This window comes from Neopelma chrysocephalum, unplaced genomic scaffold, assembly GCF_003984885.1.
Source record: "Neopelma chrysocephalum unplaced genomic scaffold, ASM398488v2 Primary Assembly neopelma1_147, whole genome shotgun sequence".
NCBI classification, from domain to species: Eukaryota; Metazoa; Chordata; class Aves; order Passeriformes; family Pipridae; genus Neopelma; species Neopelma chrysocephalum.
Genome location: NW_020897809.1, coordinates 10,780,128 through 10,799,888, shown reverse-complemented (window position 1 = coordinate 10,799,888; position 19,761 = coordinate 10,780,128). Strand labels below are relative to the sequence as shown.

Below are 19,761 nucleotides of genomic sequence, written 5' to 3'. Positions count from 1 at the left end.
CATAAAAATTCTTCTTAAGCCTAAATGCTGTAGAATTTAATTTATAATTCAGATATTTGCACTCAAACATCAGTCCTGGAACCTTTTGATGCAACATAGATGGAATTTAATTTAAATAAAGGCTGCAGTGGTGCGTGTGTTCAGTCTGTGGACTCACCAGAGCCTGCACACAGGCATGAAAGCTGGCGATGACCATAAAACAATGGAAGTGTTCAGGCTATTTTAGGCCAAATGTCCAGTGGGATATGTGAAAACTGCTAATTTGGAAGAAGATAGACATGTCAGTTCAGAGAGAGAAGTGTGCTCTGTGGTTGTTAGCTGAAACCCTGGGAATATCTGTGTGAGGAGCAGAGAGAGCTGGCTTAGCAAGAGGGCAGAGACTGGGGAAGCAACGCCTCACAAGTGAAGGATGACTGCACTCTTCATCTCAAGTATTTCTTGAACCCACTAGCTAAGGTATGGGGAGCTGAAATCATCAATCATAGCCTGCAAAAGGGGCAAAACCTGTATCTCAGCATTATTCCTGCAGGACTCTCAACCACAGGTTTCTGCAAGGATCAAACCCTTGGTTTCCTCCAGCCTAAAGAAAACCCCAAACAGACACAAAGAACCCCAACCCTGGAGAGCATCTCAGAGGGTCTGTGACAGCAGGGACAGACCCCTACCCCAGGTGTCAGTGCAGCACTGGGAGATTGGGGGAGAAAAAGTGCAGGAGATGGTGAATCTGGAACTAGCTCTGTTCCTGCCCGTCCTCCCCTCTGAGTCTGCAGCCACACCACAGGAGATGAGATGTACAACAGGGAAAGTGTAGATGGGGCATTACACTGCCCATTTTTCTGTGTCTCTTTCTACTGCTCTGATCTGAGAATTTTTCCAGGCTTTTCAACCAGAAAATGCTAACTATGCCAAACTTTGATCCCATCAGTATAAACACAGAATATAACTGATTTCCATGTTCTTAGGCATGCAATACACTAAAGGCACCACAACTGGGAAGTATATGCCTTTGTTACATTCCAGGACTGTAACTATGAATCAGACTTGAAAAGAAAATATCCATATCCTAGGCTTTTTTCTAAAGCACCCTGGTATGGATAGAGGCAGATACATGAGCTCACTCAATCTCTTAGACAAAGTGACTAAAGCTATCAAAATATGTATGACCGGGTAAGCAACCTGATACTGTCACTCAGTTAACAACACCACAAATGGGAATGTAACACAGAAAATGTATCCCTGAGGAGTGTGAACACACGTTAACTCCTTGATGCTCTTCACAATCCATTATCAGCTACAGAAGGCAGGCCATAATATCCAAATCGCCAGCATCAAAGACACGATACACATCCATAATCAATTTTAATTGTAACAATCACCTTGCAAATGGATCAGGAGCTAATTGGATCAATAAGTGAATTCCCATCAAGTGCAATGAGCTGCACGTTCACCAGGGTAAGTTATACCTTCCTATGGCTACAGAAAGAGAGTTTGTTCTCAGTGTTATTAGGACAAGATCACTTTTAAATTGGCTGGAGCTGCAGATCCCAGCACTGCCAGCCCTTTGTGTCCCAAAGGCTCACTGCAAAGGGCAAGCTCTCAGAGTGGCTGCAGAGAGCCTACGTACCCACCGCAGCGGTCTTCATTATAATCGGTATTTGAAGCATAAAACATTCAACAACAGGATATTTTAACTCCTAAAACCAGTCAATTATGTTTGCTGAATTAGACTGTGTGACTGAGTTGGTAAGTGCAATGAAGGAATAAGAGTGAAACAAAAGCCCTGTTTAAAATAGGTCGCTCCTTTAGAAAATTTTGTAATTACACACTGCAAATACATTTGCATGTTCAATGAGTAGTACATGTTTCTTGCGATGAGAAAGCCTAAAAGAGCTTAATCAAAGCCTAGCTTATCAGCAAAGGCTAATTGGCTTCCATAGTGCATCATCCAGCAGAATCTAGCATTAGTGCAAGCTTCGCCAACCATTAGTTGGCAGAAAATCCCAATTTATTTTGATAACAGAGGTCTTACCTCCAGGGGTTTCCATGACCATATAATCAGGTGGTGCATCAGTGGCCCGTCCCATGCCCTCCAGTCAGCATCACCCAGTTAATCAACTCGACAGCCAGGGAAGATGGGAACTGACCATGATGCAAAGTAATTTGGGAAGGAAGAAAGGTACAAGAGTGATACATAATGAGTTGAAATCTTTGTCTTTTAAGAAAGAGTGCAAAATAGAAGCTAATTAATAAACTGCCACGAGTAAAGCAACCCAAAAATGCAAAATAATGATGGACTGAAGTTTTCCCTACAGCAAGCTGTCATCTCAGTTTGTGAACTGTAAGGCTGATTTCCCCAGCACCATGCAAAGAAACAGCCCTTTTTTCTTTTATTTAGGCTTCATATTTTAGCTTCTCAGTCTTCTTTACACTAAGTTGGGTTTGCAGGCGAGGAATAAACTTAACCCTTCTACTGCTACGCATGATCTGACTGTGCAAAAATGTGGAATTATTCTAGGGAAGCACATCTTAGTGCTTCCAGATTTGGATTTCCACCAGGGGTGACACATGACAACAAATGACAACATCTACAGAAAGTCAGACTTACGGCGGGTGGGGGTTAAACACATTTTATGTAAAGATGAATTTATTCATATAACGCTTCATCTGAAATCATCTTACATCTGTGCCACAACTTGAAATTGTATAGTAGAAAGTATCACGAGATATTATTGGCCTGGTGCAAAACAACAGCAAGGAGCTAGAACCAGAATTTATTGCCATACAAAACCTTGTGTGCAGGAAATATATACATTTCAATTCAGTGACTAATTCAAGGGTGAAGAATCAAGTCCCACCGGGATCACCTGTAATCATCTCGTGGCTGCGTGCCACCAGGCCACAGCAAAATGACATCTTCTTGGAGTCTCACATAGCTATCAAAAAGGCAACAAGACAGCTCTGTAAGCATTATACTCATCAATATAGCACTTAATTGCTGAGAACCTGAGCTAATTAGCACTGCCCCACTGACAGCACTGCATTAGGATCCAACCCATCCCCTCCACATGGCACTCCCTGGTGTTGAGAAGGTCCCCACCTCTCATCCAGCACCAGCCAATTGGGTATTGGGGATGACACAAGGCTCATGCCCCAATTGTGTTTGTCATTCAAATCACCCAACTACAAAACTCAACTACAACGGTTAAACACAAGCAAAACAATCTAATTTTGTGCTTCAGAAGATCAACCAAGAGTCCCCTCACCGTCAGTAAATCCAAGAGCCAGACCTGGGCGATTAGGACCGCGTGTTTCCTAGGTGATAAGCCTTCCATTTTTCTGGAAGACATTTGAAATAGAGCATAGGAAGATTAATCCTCCCCAGAGAAGGGAAAGTTCACTGACTAATTTCTCTTGCATTTAGATGTAATAATTAGGCGTATTGATTCTTCTGCTTTGTTCCTTACCATTATAATGAAATAATTAAGACAACTTAAAGGAAATATTTGAAAGCTCATTTCACATTGTCTCTTCAAACATGGGCCATCTAACACTTACTGCACACTCAAAGGGAAAAGCAAAGGCAGGCTCTCACCTTATTTATCTCTGTTATTCATCAGGCATCAACTTCAGGCAGCAAAGTGCTGCCTCAGGCTCCACTCCATTTGCTGCCTATCACGGCCATGAACAGCAACACAAATGAGATCCATCTGGTGCGACCAGGACTCACATTGCTCTGCTAAGCTCTCACAGCAGCTTGTTATCAAGGGGGACTGGAGAGAGGCTGACCCCCTCCAAGAGTTATGAAGAAAACAGAGGCAATGTTTGTAATTCCCCTTACAGAGTCTCGTGGTAGCATCCTTACAAAATACCATGCAAATGTTATTTCCAGTCCAAATTTTTAGGTTTAATATTCTTGGAAGATAATGCTGAAGTGTCTAAACTGAAGAGTACTCATGATCTCCACTCTCTCAGACAGCAGCAGGACCAGGTTTTTCAAATACAGGAATGAAATTATTCATGAAGGGTTCAATCTTTGCATCCACAGGGGGAAAATGACCCCCTGAGATAAGTGGTTTGAGGTGTCCCTGAAGGTCCTCAGAGATGTACAGCTAGGCTAAATGGATCAGGGCCTGAACTCTGTGCATTGTGCACATCTGCATGGATACTCAAGGAGAGCAGAAACTGGAACAACTATTAGAAGGATGAATGAAGACATTAAACATGTAAAAAGTTATGAGAAAAGCCAGTTAAACTGAAAAGGATTTTCTCATGTCTAATTCAACATTACTAATTCAACAGTTGATAAGAGTTCTCTGATCTCTCCAGCATGTCTCAGATTTAAATAATTTTCAGCCTTTTTGTGTTAAATAGCCTTTCAAATATTAATCTTGTAAAAACACAGGGAAATGCATACGCATTTTAAAACATGCTTGCTTCAAATATACCACTAAGCCAAATGATACAAAATCATGGTCTCCCAGCCCCCGAGGGGCAAAGCCAATTGACTGATAAGAAAGAGATCCCTCCCGCAAAAGCATGAAGATATGCTGTCCTGGAACATGACACCAGATGTGTGAGATGTGGATGAGCATTTAGGTCCAAAGTGAGCGCTGAACTTTCCAGAAGTGAGGCATTCAGTGAAGACTGTTACCACTGGAGTATCCTGACCCAAGAACTGAAGTCACAGCATTCTCCACCTTCTCTTGATGTAAAACTCAGCCAGACCCTGAGGACTGATGTAGCTCTGGCAGAGTACTAGCTGTTAACATTTAATAGGCGTCTCCTGTATCCAGTTGTCACCCTGACAGCAGGAAACCAGTGTTTATGATTGAACACTTCAAACGGAATTCTTAGATGTGGCTACCTCTCAACAGGAGGAAACATCTGAAGAATGTGTTTTTCTGATATTTTTACTCCCTGAGAAATGAAGGGTGTTTTCTGTATGACTCATATCCATGTTTTTCACTTGGGATATTTTTAAACTGAGATCCAGCACTGATTGAAGTGCAAAAAGGATGACTTTTCTCCTGTCCTACCCCGAAGGGCCCTTCAGCCAGGGACAGGTGACAGTAGGAACTAGGAATGGGTCATCTCCAGGTTTACAATGTGGACAGAAAGCCTAAAAGAAATACTTTGGAATTTATGAATGTCAGCCATATGCAAAAGCCAAAAGGTTTAATGATGAAGAAGTACATAGACCTATTTCCTATGAGAACGTCATGTATATTTGAAAACAAGCAGATAAACCCACCCACAATAAGGGCTCTTTTCCCTCCAGCCAAAAGTTATCTTTACAGTGTAGATGAGAGCTAAATTTAAAAAAACCCCGCAATTAATCAAGTACAAAATTCAAGGAGATATTCTCATGACAAGTGATCCAATGCATATTGTTTACATGAATTTCCTCTCGCTGCACATTCCTGCCCATATTCAGAGGCTTATATGAGGGCATTATGGAGAAATCCCCTGGTAGCTGCACCCAGACTGTGCAGGTCTGAATTGTCCAGGCCTCAAAGAGTCAAAAGATGCAGAAAAAAATCACAACAAATAATGACAAAAGAGTTTCAATGCTTTGAAACTGCTCCCCAGAGTCCATCTTCTCTTTCAGCTTGGAGAAGGCTGAAGGGCTCCTTGCTGGAGCCAGGCTCACCATGGAATCTTGTTGGCTGGGCTAAAATGTCTTTAACATCAGGCCAATGTAAAAGCTGCCTTTCTTTAAATACAGTTTAGTTTCTTTAAAGCATCATTCAAGAGACCTAAATGCCAGCCTCGAGCTCAGACACAACTAACTGTTCAATTGAAAATCATGGGGAAGATTTTGCTCTGGGCAGGAGGAGTTTGATAATGGTTTTGCGAAACATTTTTTTATGCAGGAACAAGAAAGAAGAGGAAGGTTGAGGCAGAAGAACCACACAATCAGTCAGAACAACAATAAAACCTGGAAACTTGAGAAATGGTAAGAGAGGGGCTTCTGCCCAGCCAGGGGGAAGAGGGTTGCAGACAGTGTTGCTCATGGGACACACAAGCACATCAGGCTCCTCTGTACTGCCAGTTTGAATAAACAGGAGTGAATCATCAAAACATCTGAAGCAACTCTTTCTTTTAAAAGAATAACCTGCAAAGAACTGAAAACCTGGCTAATGATTAAGATCAAAAGGGGTAACATCAACAAAGAAACCCATTCAGTCTACACAAAAATGTCTCCAGCTCTCCAAGCAACAGGGAATACGCTGTTTTCTTTGCAGTAGCCCAGAACTGTAGAAGATACAGAGTTTAAATACATTTCCATTCAGATAAGTTATCTCTTCCCCTCCCCACCAGCAGCTTTTAAAAGATGCATCTTGAACTTACAGCACTGGAGGGTTTTTTCTTCTCAAGATTTTTAATTCACTGGCAACATAAAGACCTTTAGCAATTTACAGTGTGAAGAGCACTTTCTCTTCAGATTGCCCTGCTTTGAGTCAGTTTGTACATTACAGTTACTTCATTACTTACATTGCATTACACAGGGGCAGACGAAGCAGCCGCGCTCCTCTCCTGCAGCAGATGTGCCCCGGGGCCAGCACGAGCCAGATAAATAATAAATTCCCAGGGCCCCACATCAGGAGCAGAGACTGGGCTGCTTTACCCCAACTGCCCCTCTGCAGTGCTGAGCCAGACAACCCACCTCTCATCCGCCTGCTAGCTTGAAAATAGGGTAAATTGGAGATATACTGCAAAGGAGGCAGCCACATGATCAGCTACACTAATCAAGGTGTTGCAATTAGCAAAATAAAAAAACCAAACAGAAAACAAACCAACCAACCAAAGAAACCAACAAAACAAAAAACCCCAAACCTGTGGGAGACATCCAAATTCTGTTGAACTATTAAAGAAACACTAGAAGAACCAGAATATATTCCTTCCTGCCTCTTGCCATGATGGCCTCAGCTATTTGTCCTCCTGTGAGTCAGAGGGACGCAAGCCAGGCTCCTCAAACCTTGACACCATGCTCCCTCACATAGTTTTGGTGACAGTTGCACCAGGGGTTGAGTCATAAATTTCAGGTTTAGCAATTGTAACCAACCAATGCACAAAGCTTTTACCCCGTTACTCAGTTTCTGCCTAACAAAATGGCATCTTATCCAGAAAATCTTTAGACACATTCAAAGCATAATGTTCCCACAGCTTGTTGCCTAATTCCTGACTGCTGCTTCTGCGAGATGCTTCTTTTCCATGAGCCCTTTCTATCTCTACATGCTACACATTGGCTTTAAACATCACAGACAATACAGGTGGTAAAAACCAGAATCTCACTTTCCTCTTTGAAGGCACCTGTTCTTTCTTGGTAGGGTAGTAAGCTGATGCAATTGCAGGAGGCCAGTCTATAGGGAATGCGTGTGCACTATACGTGGCACGTTGAATCTGATTTCACTGCATACCACCATATGGAACAGAATCTCGGTGGCATCAAACGTTTACCTAAACTCCATTAATGTCTTCTGCAAGCCAATATTTATAGCATACACACCAGTAGCTGCTGTCAGAGTGTGTATAAATGTTAAACTGAACTGTTAAAGAAACATAATGACAGATGTAGAGATGCTGAAGAGTGCAATCTATTCTAATTTATGATAATTTATTTCCATCATCTGGAGCCCTATTCAGAAGAGAAAGCTGAATGCATCCCAAAGCGCATCACAGGGTGGAGTTTAAAAATCCCCAGGAAAAAAAAACAACAAAAACTCTTTAAATGAAGCAAGAGTACTCTTGTCCTAACACCCAGGACATGCTTAGCAATCTCTGTGCAGAAGCAATACAGATGTGAGGTACTCAAGTCCTGCCTCCTGGCAGCCCAGTGACACGCAGGTTTTAAAGCGAGTTGTGAATAGCTGGGAACTGTTTGTCCCGTGAGAGATGTCTGATCATTGCTGAGTCACTACTTTTGGGGGACTAAACTGCGTAATAAACATTTATGAGCTCTGTCAGAGCCTCTCCAGCTGCATGAACAACCAACACTGCTGCACCCACGGGTGGCCAGAAATAATGAGCACATAAACAAAGAGATGGAAAACTGTTTTTAGAAATGAGTGACCTATGCCATGGTGAGCTATGGCAGAAAGAGCTTTCCTGTTTCATTCATCAGCAACACAGTCTGCGCTGGATCAGTTCATGAGATCCAAACCCTGCCTCATTCTGCTGTTGCTGTTGTTCTGCTGTGAAAACCATGATGAAGAGGATGGGAAAAAAAAGGGGGGAAATAGCAGCGACAGCACTTGGTGACAGCACTTGGTTCCCACAGTGGGGACCACCACTTGGCTGCAGAGGACCGCAGGCAAGGATCTCATTTTCATGGCATCACCCCTCCCTGGGAAGCGCCGTAATGTGCGCGGCGGCGGCAGGAGGCTTTCTGCCCCGTGGCACAGCCAGTGTCCCCTGCATATGTCGGCCCGCCGTGAAGCCAGCTCCTGCTGCCTGCCAGGGCCTCGCAATCTGGACAGGCACAGATTTTGTGCTGGAACGGGCGCCCTCTCTGCAGAGCTGCCTGCCACGAGTGACAGGCTGCCACGGCAGCAGCGGGACCGCGCGCAGCCCATGGAGCCAACGCAGCAAAACAAGGAAGCTTAGGAATGCTGATTCTCTGCTAAGTGGACTGTGCTGCCTCAGTGCAGCTCTGGAAAACTCCACCTTTGGCGCCAAAAAAAGGGCAAGGCACACAATATATGCACAGACTACAACACCAGCTTGTGCACATTGACACAGAAGTCAGATGACAACTGTCCACCAAAACAATTTTCTAAATTTTAGACACACTGTCTTGTTCAAAAAAAGTTGTCATATCTCAAAAAACGTCGACTCTTCTTTGCAAATACCATTGCTAAGGGCTTGCAACATCTACCCTGGAAGCACAACTGCTGTGCCATCAAGGTGTTTGGGTTGGCCCCTCATACTGCCCCTGCTCTGGAAATCAGGTGCCACAGCCAGAGCCAGACTACACCATTCCAATGGGCAGGAGGGTCCCCCTTGATGTGATCCATCATCAACTCCTCCAGAAAGAGTTAGCCTGGGCCATCACAGCAGGGTGTGCCAAGGAGAAGGACAATATGACCTGACCACCATTTTTGTACAGAATATTTCTTTACAGAAATATTTGCTGCTGAAATGTTGTAGTTTCTGGCACCAATATTTCTTCATTCATGATCTCAACACAATGCCAGTTTTCCAAGAAAATTTACATTAAAGTTTATTTTTCCCTCAAGTAAAAAAAAATTTCTTTTCCCAAATCAGCTCTACCAATGACTCTTTTTGATGTAGCAATGACAGATTCTTCTCTGATATCTTAGGTACAGCCCAAATCGCAAAGAACAAATATTCCATATGATCCTCAATCGTCTGCCCCAGCCTATAATCCATGAGGAAACTCTCTCTAATGCTGTTCCTTGCTGTGAACACACTGCGTGCTTCCAGTTCACTGGTCTCCTCCTGCCAACACAGAAGCCCAGCCACAAACACCACAGGGGAAACAACCTGTAACCATGTCTTATTTGAAGACTTTTCCACACACTTAGAAATGTTGGGGCTGCTTGGCTGCACAGAAAGGCAGCTGCTGCCAAACACTCCCAAACCAGGCACTTGGCCGGGACCAATCGATGGATGTGCCCAGTCAACATCATACAGCATTGCTTCTGCTCTCTGACTGAAGAATCAAAGTTTATTAATTATTCCACTTGAAATTAAATCTGTTTTGCAATAAAATCTCCACTCTTGGCCTCAACCCTCTCGATGAGTAAATCCATCAAGGAAACTCTTCTCGCAGCAGCGTTCACAGAAGTAGATTAAAAAGAGGGAGACAAAATGTTCAGAGAGAAGCTCTGCTGAGCCATACTCGTGAGTAATCTCCCTGTCCACATGCCTGTGGTCACCAGTTGGAAAAGGCAGCTTGCGATGCGCTCAGTACTTGGCAGTGTGCAGCTTTTGCACTTTTACCCATCCTCAAATGCATCCTTGTGTCTGCATGCAAGATTAGAACAAAACGCTGCTACGACACAACAGTACACACCATGTATATCAGCTCGCCGAGATCAAAGGCACACAGCAGCAAAGAATTTAATTAAAATGTTAAAATTAAACAGGAAGGCATCCATTGTTTAATTTTTTGGCAGGCGTGCTCTTTCAAACCGGGACCTAATTCCATTCCAGCATGCTGACTGCCCTTGGAGATGGCAATCAGGAGAGCTCTGCCGGATTTATCAGCTGCTGGATTTGGTGGTGGGGAAATCCCACGCTTGCTTTGGCTTTCAGGCACAGTCCCTAAAAAAGCACTTGGAGAAACGGCTCAACTTCAAAGGATAATTATTGCAATATACATATTCTGCAGTAACAAGCCAATTTCCAGTATCAAACCTAAGCCCACTGGGCTGTGCATGAGATACCTCCCTGTTGGGATTGTAAGGGGGAATGATACCCACGGGGGTGTGACCTTGCCGTGCTCAACTGCTTCAAGCCACCCCTCTCTCCATACAAAGGCTCTTTTAAATGGGGTAAAAAACTGATAGAGAGCAATAGGTTTTTGTGTGCAACATGGCCTCTGCATGGGAGGAGCAGAGGTAAGCAAAGATGTGGTTTAAGACTCACACACAGATGGGGGACTTGTTTGATTTTGCTTCAAGCATACCTCCAGCACACAGCCAGGGAGAAGATTTTCTGAAAACAGTTCAAGCAAGGCTCAAGTTTGCTTGTTAAATAACTGTAAGATATTTCCTGGCATCCTGAGGTATTTTGATTTGAGTGCTTGAGGCAGCCATAGGCCCTAATAGGGCCCACTTCAGGGAGGCTGAACCAGGAAGTCAGTTGTCTCCCTGGTTTTTGGGAACCTAGTGAGGAAGATTTTGCTACTTTTATAGTATTATTTGGGACATCACAGAGGCTTTTCACCTAATATTATGAAGATTGTCAAATGCAGTGTCAAACATGGGGTTCCAATACAAATACCCAACATGCATGTGACAAAGGATTTGAACTGAGGCTTATCACTTCAAGCCAAAGATACTTTGGATTTGCATCACCTGAGAAATTACACAGGTGGGCAGAGCATCAACATCAGGGAAAGGGAAGACTAAGGACTGACACAATAAACTTCTCTTTGAAATTCGAAAGGCTACTGAAGAGGTGTTACTATAAATTACTTCTTGATGTATCAATGATCTTGCCCATGTTGGGTAACAATTCTTTTTGAAATCTTCTGGGCAGACTTTCACCCTCAATACTGCAGGTTTTTGAGTACTTCTAGTGAATATTCAGTCAGGCTGTTTGCAGCAGGCTCTGGTATTTCTCATAGAATAAAGATCAAGTTGACAGGTTGGGACTTTTGCAAGAGAGCCAAATAAGATTTATTTCTGACAGCGGGTCTGGGACTGCACACCTCTCATCTCAAAATGTATAACACTTCATTGAAATCTTCCTGCTTCAGCTTTTCTCCTGCTTCCTTAACATGGGGAAACAGGAGCCTCCTACATCCCCACTGTACATCTTAGTGATCAGGATGCTTACTGAGCTCTTCTTATCAAAGAGGAATTTCCAATCCCCCAGCAAAAGCCCTCTGTGTAGAGTGTCATGGTTTCTGATCACTCTGAAAACATCCTCACTAACTTCTGCCTTGTGCTATCTCTGACAAACGGGGGCTGGGACATCTGCACCAGGACTTATCCAGGAACAGGAGCCCACAGAGCTCCCCCCAGCGTTTATCCCAAGCTCCAGGCAGCAGCACTTTCTGCTCCCTACAGCATTAGCTCAGTAGCTCCCACAGGCTCTGCCTCCAACACAGCCTTCTCCCAGATGCTAAGGCATTTTGGAAAAGGCACAGACAGAACAGCTTGCTCAGGAAACACATTTATCTACCCACCAGAACATCACAAACAAAGGACAGGTAAAACAGTAAAGGGCAATGAGCATATTACTTCAGCCTTTCTGACCCATTTTCCTGGATCTTGCATTTACCCCATTGCTTTAAGGACCAAATTTGGCATTAGTCTTGTGAGACCTTTCTGCTTTGCTCTCCACACCATAACATTTGCTTCATGCCACAGATGGCTGCTCATCTGGAAAATCCCCTCTCCTGAGGGGCCACATCAGTCTAATCCTCTGCTGATCCTTCTCCCCCAGCAGCATTATGAAAATATTCCACCACGGCGGTACCTGAGCTGTCTGACACAAGACTCCCTGTTCCATCTCATCACAACCAGCCTCAGAGCCTGACCCACAGGGGTTCTCACCTCACTATCCATTCCAGCTTCGGTTTTAGCACTTTGCAAATGCAAGCAAATACTATATGCAAAAATCTTCTGGTGCATGTTCTCATGGATGTGCCTGCATCCACAGGCTGCTAATGAGGCAACACCTAATATTTTTTGTTTATGCAAAATGTCCTTAGAGAATACTTCCTTACTTAAATGAATGTTGTATACCAAAGCCTTTCAATGCCATAAATAGTACAGTTATAATAACTGGAATCCCCACCATTTTATGAGATTTAAGCTTTTCCTTAAGAATGGGAAACACTATTAGCTTTTCTAACCAAGTGAAGTCTTCTGAATGGGAAAACACTGCTTTCAAAGACAAACCTGAGAAGTCTCTACCATGGCCAGAAGATAAAACTGCTCAAATTAAAGCAAAACCTTATAGTTTGCCTATATTCAGTATTCTTTTGCTTTTGCCAAAAAGCAAGCAAGCTGTCACCTTAGCAACTATGTCACACTTTGCAGCACATATGCCACTTTGAACAAACACCTTAAATGCAGCACCTCCACACTGTATGTTCCTTTCTATAATGTTCTTAACAGCACTCTGTAGATCCCCCCCGAGAGTAAAATCCATGAAGACCCCTTTGGCAGTTGCTGGGCTGGACAGACAGACAGACAGACAGACAGACAGACAGCTAAGTGCTGTTTTCCACACTGCACCCCAGGACCATACTAAGACAGAACCACTTTTATTTGGTGCCCAAGGGGTAAGCTGAGCTTGCAGAAGTGCCACCAGCAGCCCTGTGCAGAACCCAGCATTACCTGCTTTCTGCCTCTTCCCTTCCCCTGTGTCAGGAGAAGGTTCTCTCCCCTGGAGCAGAGTGAAGAACTTCACCAAGCGACCAGGAGGACTCCTGCCCCTTGGGATCACACGGAGTGCCATGAATCCTGGTTAAGCCAGAGACCAGAGCATCCAAATGATGGCAGGGTTTTATCAGAAACACCTCCAAGCCTGTCCTCCCCCGACTGCAACATCTGAATCCAGAGATGTCAACATGCAGGGCTTTTACCCGGGGCTCCAATTATGCAGATGCTGATTTACAGGAGTGATGACTGAAACATTGCCCTTATAAAAATTGTCAAGGAGACTTTAACTGCGTTTGTCTAATGGCAGAACCCTCTATCTCCACACATCTTCTTGCTAGTTTGAAAGTCAGATCATTTTTGTTCCTCTTTTCATAGAAACCTGGTTTGCATATATAATCAAATTTAGCATTAATGAGTCTCTTTCCTCATCTTCTATTCCTAATGCTTCAAACAGCCACACTTGGATAATGGCAGCCATCGAAACAGCTTACCATGAGATTTTACCAGTTTCACCCAGGTATTTCCACAGCAGCAGCACACAACTCCAAAAAGTCCTTCCTCCTGGAGCCCTGTCTCTCAACCATATGTGCTAATTCTACATAACTATTTTATACCAGGTCCCACTCTGGGCTGCTTGAGAATCATAAGGATTTAAATGAATTGTTAGGCAACCTTTTAAAATCAGCTCTTCCACGATCAAAACACAAGCCTAAGTGGAAATGGTAGGCACTTTCCAGATAAAAGATGTCATTTATTTGCAATGTGGTCAGGCACTGCTGACCTTTTATCTTTCCCTGTACCAGAATTTGTACCATTTTAACAGCAACTTTGATGAGCACAGTTCTCAGTTTCCAAGAAGATATGCATGCAGATAAACACGCATGTGAACAGCAAATCAGCCAGCTCTCTGCAGACTGTGTAAATCCATGGGATCACAAGACAGATTTCCTGCTCTTTCACTTGTGTTCTGACTTTTCAGTCTTTAGAGCTTGCATCCTTCTTCCGCTACCTTGATCTAAAACCATATGGTTTATCAAAGCCAGAGGTTTCAGAATCACAAGATTCCCAGAAGTTGTGACTTTCAGACCACAAGGTATAACACCATGTAGGCACTGTTAGTGCTTCTGCTGCCTTTATCCCAGTCCCACTGGCAAAGTGACATATGGCTTTCACATCTGCCTTCAGTGAGACTACAAAAACTTTTCAGTTCCTTCCTATCACACACGACAGAGTCTGATGTCTAATGGCAAAATCCACCTCCCAGTTCTTCCTAATAAAAATAACTTGTCCAGCAGAGTTCCCTGCCTGCAGATTAGCGCTGCCCTGGTACGTGCTCAGAAGTTGCAGGGGCAAAGCCAAGGACTGGTGAAGCCTGTTGGCTCAGGTCTCTCGGACACTCACATCCCGATGGTTCACCGTGGCAATTTTTGCCTGTAGAGAGCTGCAGTGTATTTTGCATGCATTATGCTAAGCTGCCTATAAGAAATCATCCAATTAATGACAGCTTACAGAGAAGGGTTAGTTACACGGTAATTATCTTTCTAATATTAAAATACCATAGAAATGGATTTACATTTTTTGATTAAGTGGCACATGTTTTATTGACCTGACACTGAATATACAAGACTTTTGAGGTAGCAACTGGGACTAGGTTTCAAGAACAGCTAAGTACCTACATCCCAAGGCAGGCATCAAAAGAACTGACAATACATTTTTAACGTGTTCGTGTATCTGACACATCAAGATGGATGATCCGAACACCAAATGCAGTAACTGATCCTGGCACTGTATAAGCAACATCAGCAGGCACTAAGAAATATTACTTTTTTGAAGGCTTTTCTTTCAATACGAGGGTAGAGAAGATCAAACACTCAACTCTTCCACCCTGTATCCATGGAGCATTAAGCTTCAGCAAGGTTACCCTGCTCCATCACCTAAAGTCTCTGCCCATGCCAGAGTAGACAGCAGCCTTCTGGTTAAACAAAAAACAAACATAAGCAAATGTGATGAAGACTATCAAGCAACTATAAAATATTTCAGGCCCATAATAAACTATACAGAGCAAACTACTAATCACACATGCTTCATGCAAGCATTACCTTCTTATTTCTTTTCCATTTATTTTCGGCATCTCAAGATATTTAGGTTTTTCTAGGGCACACTTGAAAACATGCAGCTACTTATGTCCATTCATATGCATGCAAATATAATCCAACAAAAGCAGCCATGGCCAGATGAGCAATCAGCACTACGACAAAAGACAAGACTTATTATCAGCCTTTCAAGATTCAGATTCCCTTTGCCTCCCAAATACGCATCTGTTTGCAAGGCAAGGGGTGCTAACCCTTTCAGAATCTATACAATCAAAGCAAGCTTGACTCTTGCCAGGCAGGCAGCAGCCTGGCCTTTTTCCTGTCTCACCAGTCAAATGATCACAGCGTGAAGGCAAGGAAGCAAAGCAAGGTTAGCTCAGTCCATGTACACTACACACAGATTTTTCAAACCAGTTTTGTGCAATTTCCACCAGAGATTTGCTGTCCAAAGGCCCTGCAACGCTTTGGAACTCTGTGGCACATCCCATGAAGATACTCATGAGCAGTGATGAACTCCACTCATGCAACGTCTGGAATGTACTTTTTTCTGCACAAGAATTAAAACAATTCCTCAGACACATTTGGGTTCACCGATCATCCTAATGTCCACTTCCAAGTTGTCCTATCAAGAAAACCCACAGTGTCCATGAGCTCTGTCCTGCAACATAAATGATTCACATGTGCCCTAATAAAAACAGCAGTGGCTTAGAGTTACTGTATGGCCTTTGTGCCAAAAATATCCCTCTGGTCTGCCCCTACCAGACCAGACAGGGCTGCAAGTTGGTGGAGCAGGGAGCTCATTGCAAGGTATTTTAAAACACCAACCTGTAGATAATCATCAAGGCAATCACAGCACCTCCTGACCAGCAAAATGGTGGAGTTTCTACATCCTTGCTATTTATGACAGAATACAGGGAAAGGCATTAAGGACAGCGCTGCAGCTCCTGTTACTTTACATGGAAACAGGACAAATATCAGGTTGCTTCGGGTTTGCAGGAAGAAAGTTGCTTGTGGCAATTCACAGAGGTAATTAAAACCCGCAGCCCAGGGATACAAAGTTTCCATTTTTACAAAAATATATTTGCCGGTAACAAGAGTACACATGAGGTAGTTCCTATACCCACCACACTGCAAGGGCAGAGCCCTGCTTTTCACTTAATTTCCGTTTCTAGGGCTCCAGAGAGGCAGCAACTGCAAAACAAACAGACCAAAAGTGACAAACTTGCTTTATCTTGCTCACTTTTTGTGGACCCCAATAAAAACAGTCTAAACACATCCAGAGAGTTGCAGGACTGAAATTAATCCAGGGAGACAAATGAACATATTTCTTCTCTTTCATCCTTCCTTATTCATTATTGTCAGGTGCATGGATAAGAGAATCATTTCTCAAGTGAAGTTGTAAGAGTGTTTGTGACATTGCTACTAGTTGTAGTGCCACAGTAGATTATCATGAGAAATAAGCTTCAGAGGAACACTCTTCTCATGCAAAGATCTGTGGAGTAACAGCCAAGGGAATAAAAAGAAGCAAGAACAAATACAGCTTTTAAACAGCTCTTCCCTGCCCCCAGCACATACCATGAAGCCAGAGTTGACTCAAAGCTGGAAACACCCAGGGCTGACCCAGTACAGCTGTGTGTAGTTTTCCAAGCTCAGATTTGTGATCCACAAACTTTATTGCCAAGGTAGAGTTCAAAAAATGCAACTTCTGCTTACTTGCTGCAAGTCACTCACTGGACTTTTTCTTTCTCTTAACCTTTCCTGGGCTTGAGCCAATGTTGCCTCTTAATGGCTTCTAAATGCAATTTCTTGGCTTAAAATAAGATTACAAAGTACATGGGAAATACAAATGAAAACATATTACAGTGCTGTGAATATTCAAGAATCATTCTTATCTCAGCAGCTTCTCTCTGGGTGTTAGGTGGCAGCCAAAGCAGGAGATTGAAGAAGGTCAGATAAGGTCCCTGCTGCTCGAGATAGAGTTCCATGATGCCTGAGCCAGACTTCAGGCAAACTGGCCTCTGCACACAGATTAATTCTTCAACAGTTACAGTTTCACACCTGAGAAACCTACAGCCACCTCAGTTGCCTCCAGACCTGCAAATGTTTGCACTCACAAACACACAAGTTTCAACAGCATCACTGTACAAGAGGTTTATGAATAAAGACATGCTCACCCCAGAACCACTGTGAGCCAACCCAAACCACCCAAATGAGAGCACAAATTCAAGGCTGGACTGCCTGGACCAGCTGAGGACATTTTCAGCCTGCACCACCTCCACCCTACCAGCCTTTCTGAGGAGCCCCCACAGCTCTGCCATCTGTGCTGCAACACCACAGAGCCTCCCCCCAGGCACGAGAGCCACCCAACACCCAGAACTGCTGCGTCACCAGCTGGGCTATGAACTTTATTTCTCTGCAGATGCAATCTAGGACTCAAGTGGGAGGTCTTAAAGGGTGTAGTTTGACTGTTCTGACCAAGTGCAAGGAGGTCTGTAAGGCTGCCGGGGGATATGGAAGTGGATACAGAATTGGCTGGAGCATTTGGTCTTCTTTAAAGTTTAAAATTATGATTAGGCTGATAAAAGGAGTTTGAGGGAGAGATGGACAGTTAGTCAAGACCAGAGATAGTAGGAAGAGGTGGAATAGCAGTTGGGAGGCATGGTAAGAAGAGAAAGAAGATGGGAGCAACAAGATTAACTGAACAGAGATGGAATTTGGGTAATCCAAAAAGCCTTTCAAGTATATTAAAAAAAAAAAAAGCTCTGAAACATCATACACTAAAATATGCTTAATTCTACTTACACATACATGTCAAAAGGAGAAAAAGTAACTTCTCAGATCATCTCAAATGTTAACACACTCTGCACCCTTGTCCCACATTCCCATATTGCCAAGGACAGGTACACCTTGGCCGTGTCAGAAGAGCTCTCTTTACATACTGAATGTGCATGTACATGTACACAGACAAGCCATGTGCACTTAAACCAGCCAGAAGAGTTCTACACGTGGCTTCCAAACATGACAAAGGCAGCTTTTGAATTTGGCTGTTGGAAGAAGTTACAGATCCAGGAAACTGCCAAGAGAAGAGTTCTCACTCACTGTCCTGAGGATGTCAATGCACTGACCGGGGCCAACAGCTTCCTTGAGGGCACAGCCCATGCCCACCAGTACAGAGCCCTTCCTGGAAGAGCTTGCTTCCCAACTTCTACCAGACATTGCCTCATCAGGCGTACAGCCAAAAGACCACACTTCCAGTGACTATTTGCCATAGGAATAGCTTTGCTCCCCATTCTTCTGCCCTGTGGCGAGTGCTGCAGAGTGGCTGAAGCACCCTCAGATCAGCACCTGGGGCTCAGCCCCCGGATGTTCTGACTTTTCCTCGAAGCAGGAGCAGCAGCACCATGTGGGTTTGTGGTGCTCTGGGCTAGGAATGAAAGGACCTTGTCTGTCCATCCAGCACCACATGCAGGTGACCCCATTGCGGGGCCACCTCATCCCAGGCCCATGGCACCACCACATCCCCATCACCCAGCTCCATGGGACCCGGTGCTTCGAGGAGCCCAGCGGGGAAGAGAAGCTGCTGCTGGTGAGCAGGCACAGGGTCCAGGGCGAGCAGCTGCCCCCAGCACGCCAAAACACCCCCTGGCAGGCACCCCGCGGCCGGGCCGCGCGCAGCGGGTGCGAACATGTGGATAAACGCACCCGCACGGGGACGCGCCCCCCAAAATACGCGGCTTACATAATTCCCCAGCCAGTCGGCGTTAGGGGAATGTGATTAATCCTCCATGACATGTTCTGAACTTTCCGTTCAGAGAGGCTCTCTGCTCCCGCAGACCTACTGGCGATGGATGTCATTTGACCTGCAGACTTCACTACGAATGAGCATCAGAGCAACACACAGTGACATTGCTCCGCACACCAATTATCTGCCTCCTTCCCCGCTCGGCCCAGAGACAAGTTTGCTAAATGCATAATGAGGATTTTATTTTCCTCGTGGTTTTTTTTTTTTTAATTCGTTTACAGCCAGCACAAGGATGCGGGGGGGCGCACCCACAAACCCAGCCCCCAGCCCGCCCCGCCGGCCACAAGCGCTGTAGGACGCGAGTCTCCAGCCCCGTATCCCTGTCCCCAGCCCCCGCGTCCCTGTCGCCAGCCCGGCCCAGCTCCCACCTGTTCCGCGGGGCGCGCACTTTGAGGACAGCCCCCCCGACACCCCCCACGCCTCGGACTCACCCACTCGAGCACCCTGAGGAAGGCCAGCGGCTCCTTCACCACGCGGAAAGTGCCCGCGGAGGCGAGCTGCGGGCAGAGAGAGAGAGAGAGAGAGAGAGAGAGAGGGGTCAGCACCGCGCCCGCTCCGCGCTCCCACACCCCGCACCGCCCGCGGGGCTCCGCGTACCTGGTCCACCGCCTCCATGGCGCCGCAGCCCCGCGGAGCGGAGCCGAGCGGCGCGGAGCCGAGCGGAGCGGAGCCTCCCGCCCGCCAGCCGGGATGCGCGGCGCTGCCCCCGCGCAGGCCGGGCGGAGCAGCCGGGCGGGGCCCGCGCCCCCCGCACCGCCCCGCGGAGCCGCCCCGGCCCCCG

General features: G+C 45.1%; 1 protein-coding gene across 1 annotated transcript in view; it reads right to left on the bottom strand.

Moving 5' to 3' along the window:
* The window catches only part of SYNPR (synaptoporin), a 103,010-nt gene extending 83,323 nt beyond the window's left edge, over window positions 1-19,687 (bottom strand). Inside the window, exons 1-2 of the mRNA XM_027700741.1 lie at window positions 19,578-19,687; window positions 19,412-19,477 (exon numbers count right to left, since the gene is read on the bottom strand). Coding sequence (XP_027556542.1) covers window positions 19,412-19,477; window positions 19,578-19,595 — 84 coding nt within the window. The 5' untranslated portion in view covers window positions 19,596-19,687. The remainder of the gene's footprint in view (window positions 1-19,411; window positions 19,478-19,577) is intronic.
* Window positions 19,688-19,761: the final 74 nt, after the last annotated feature.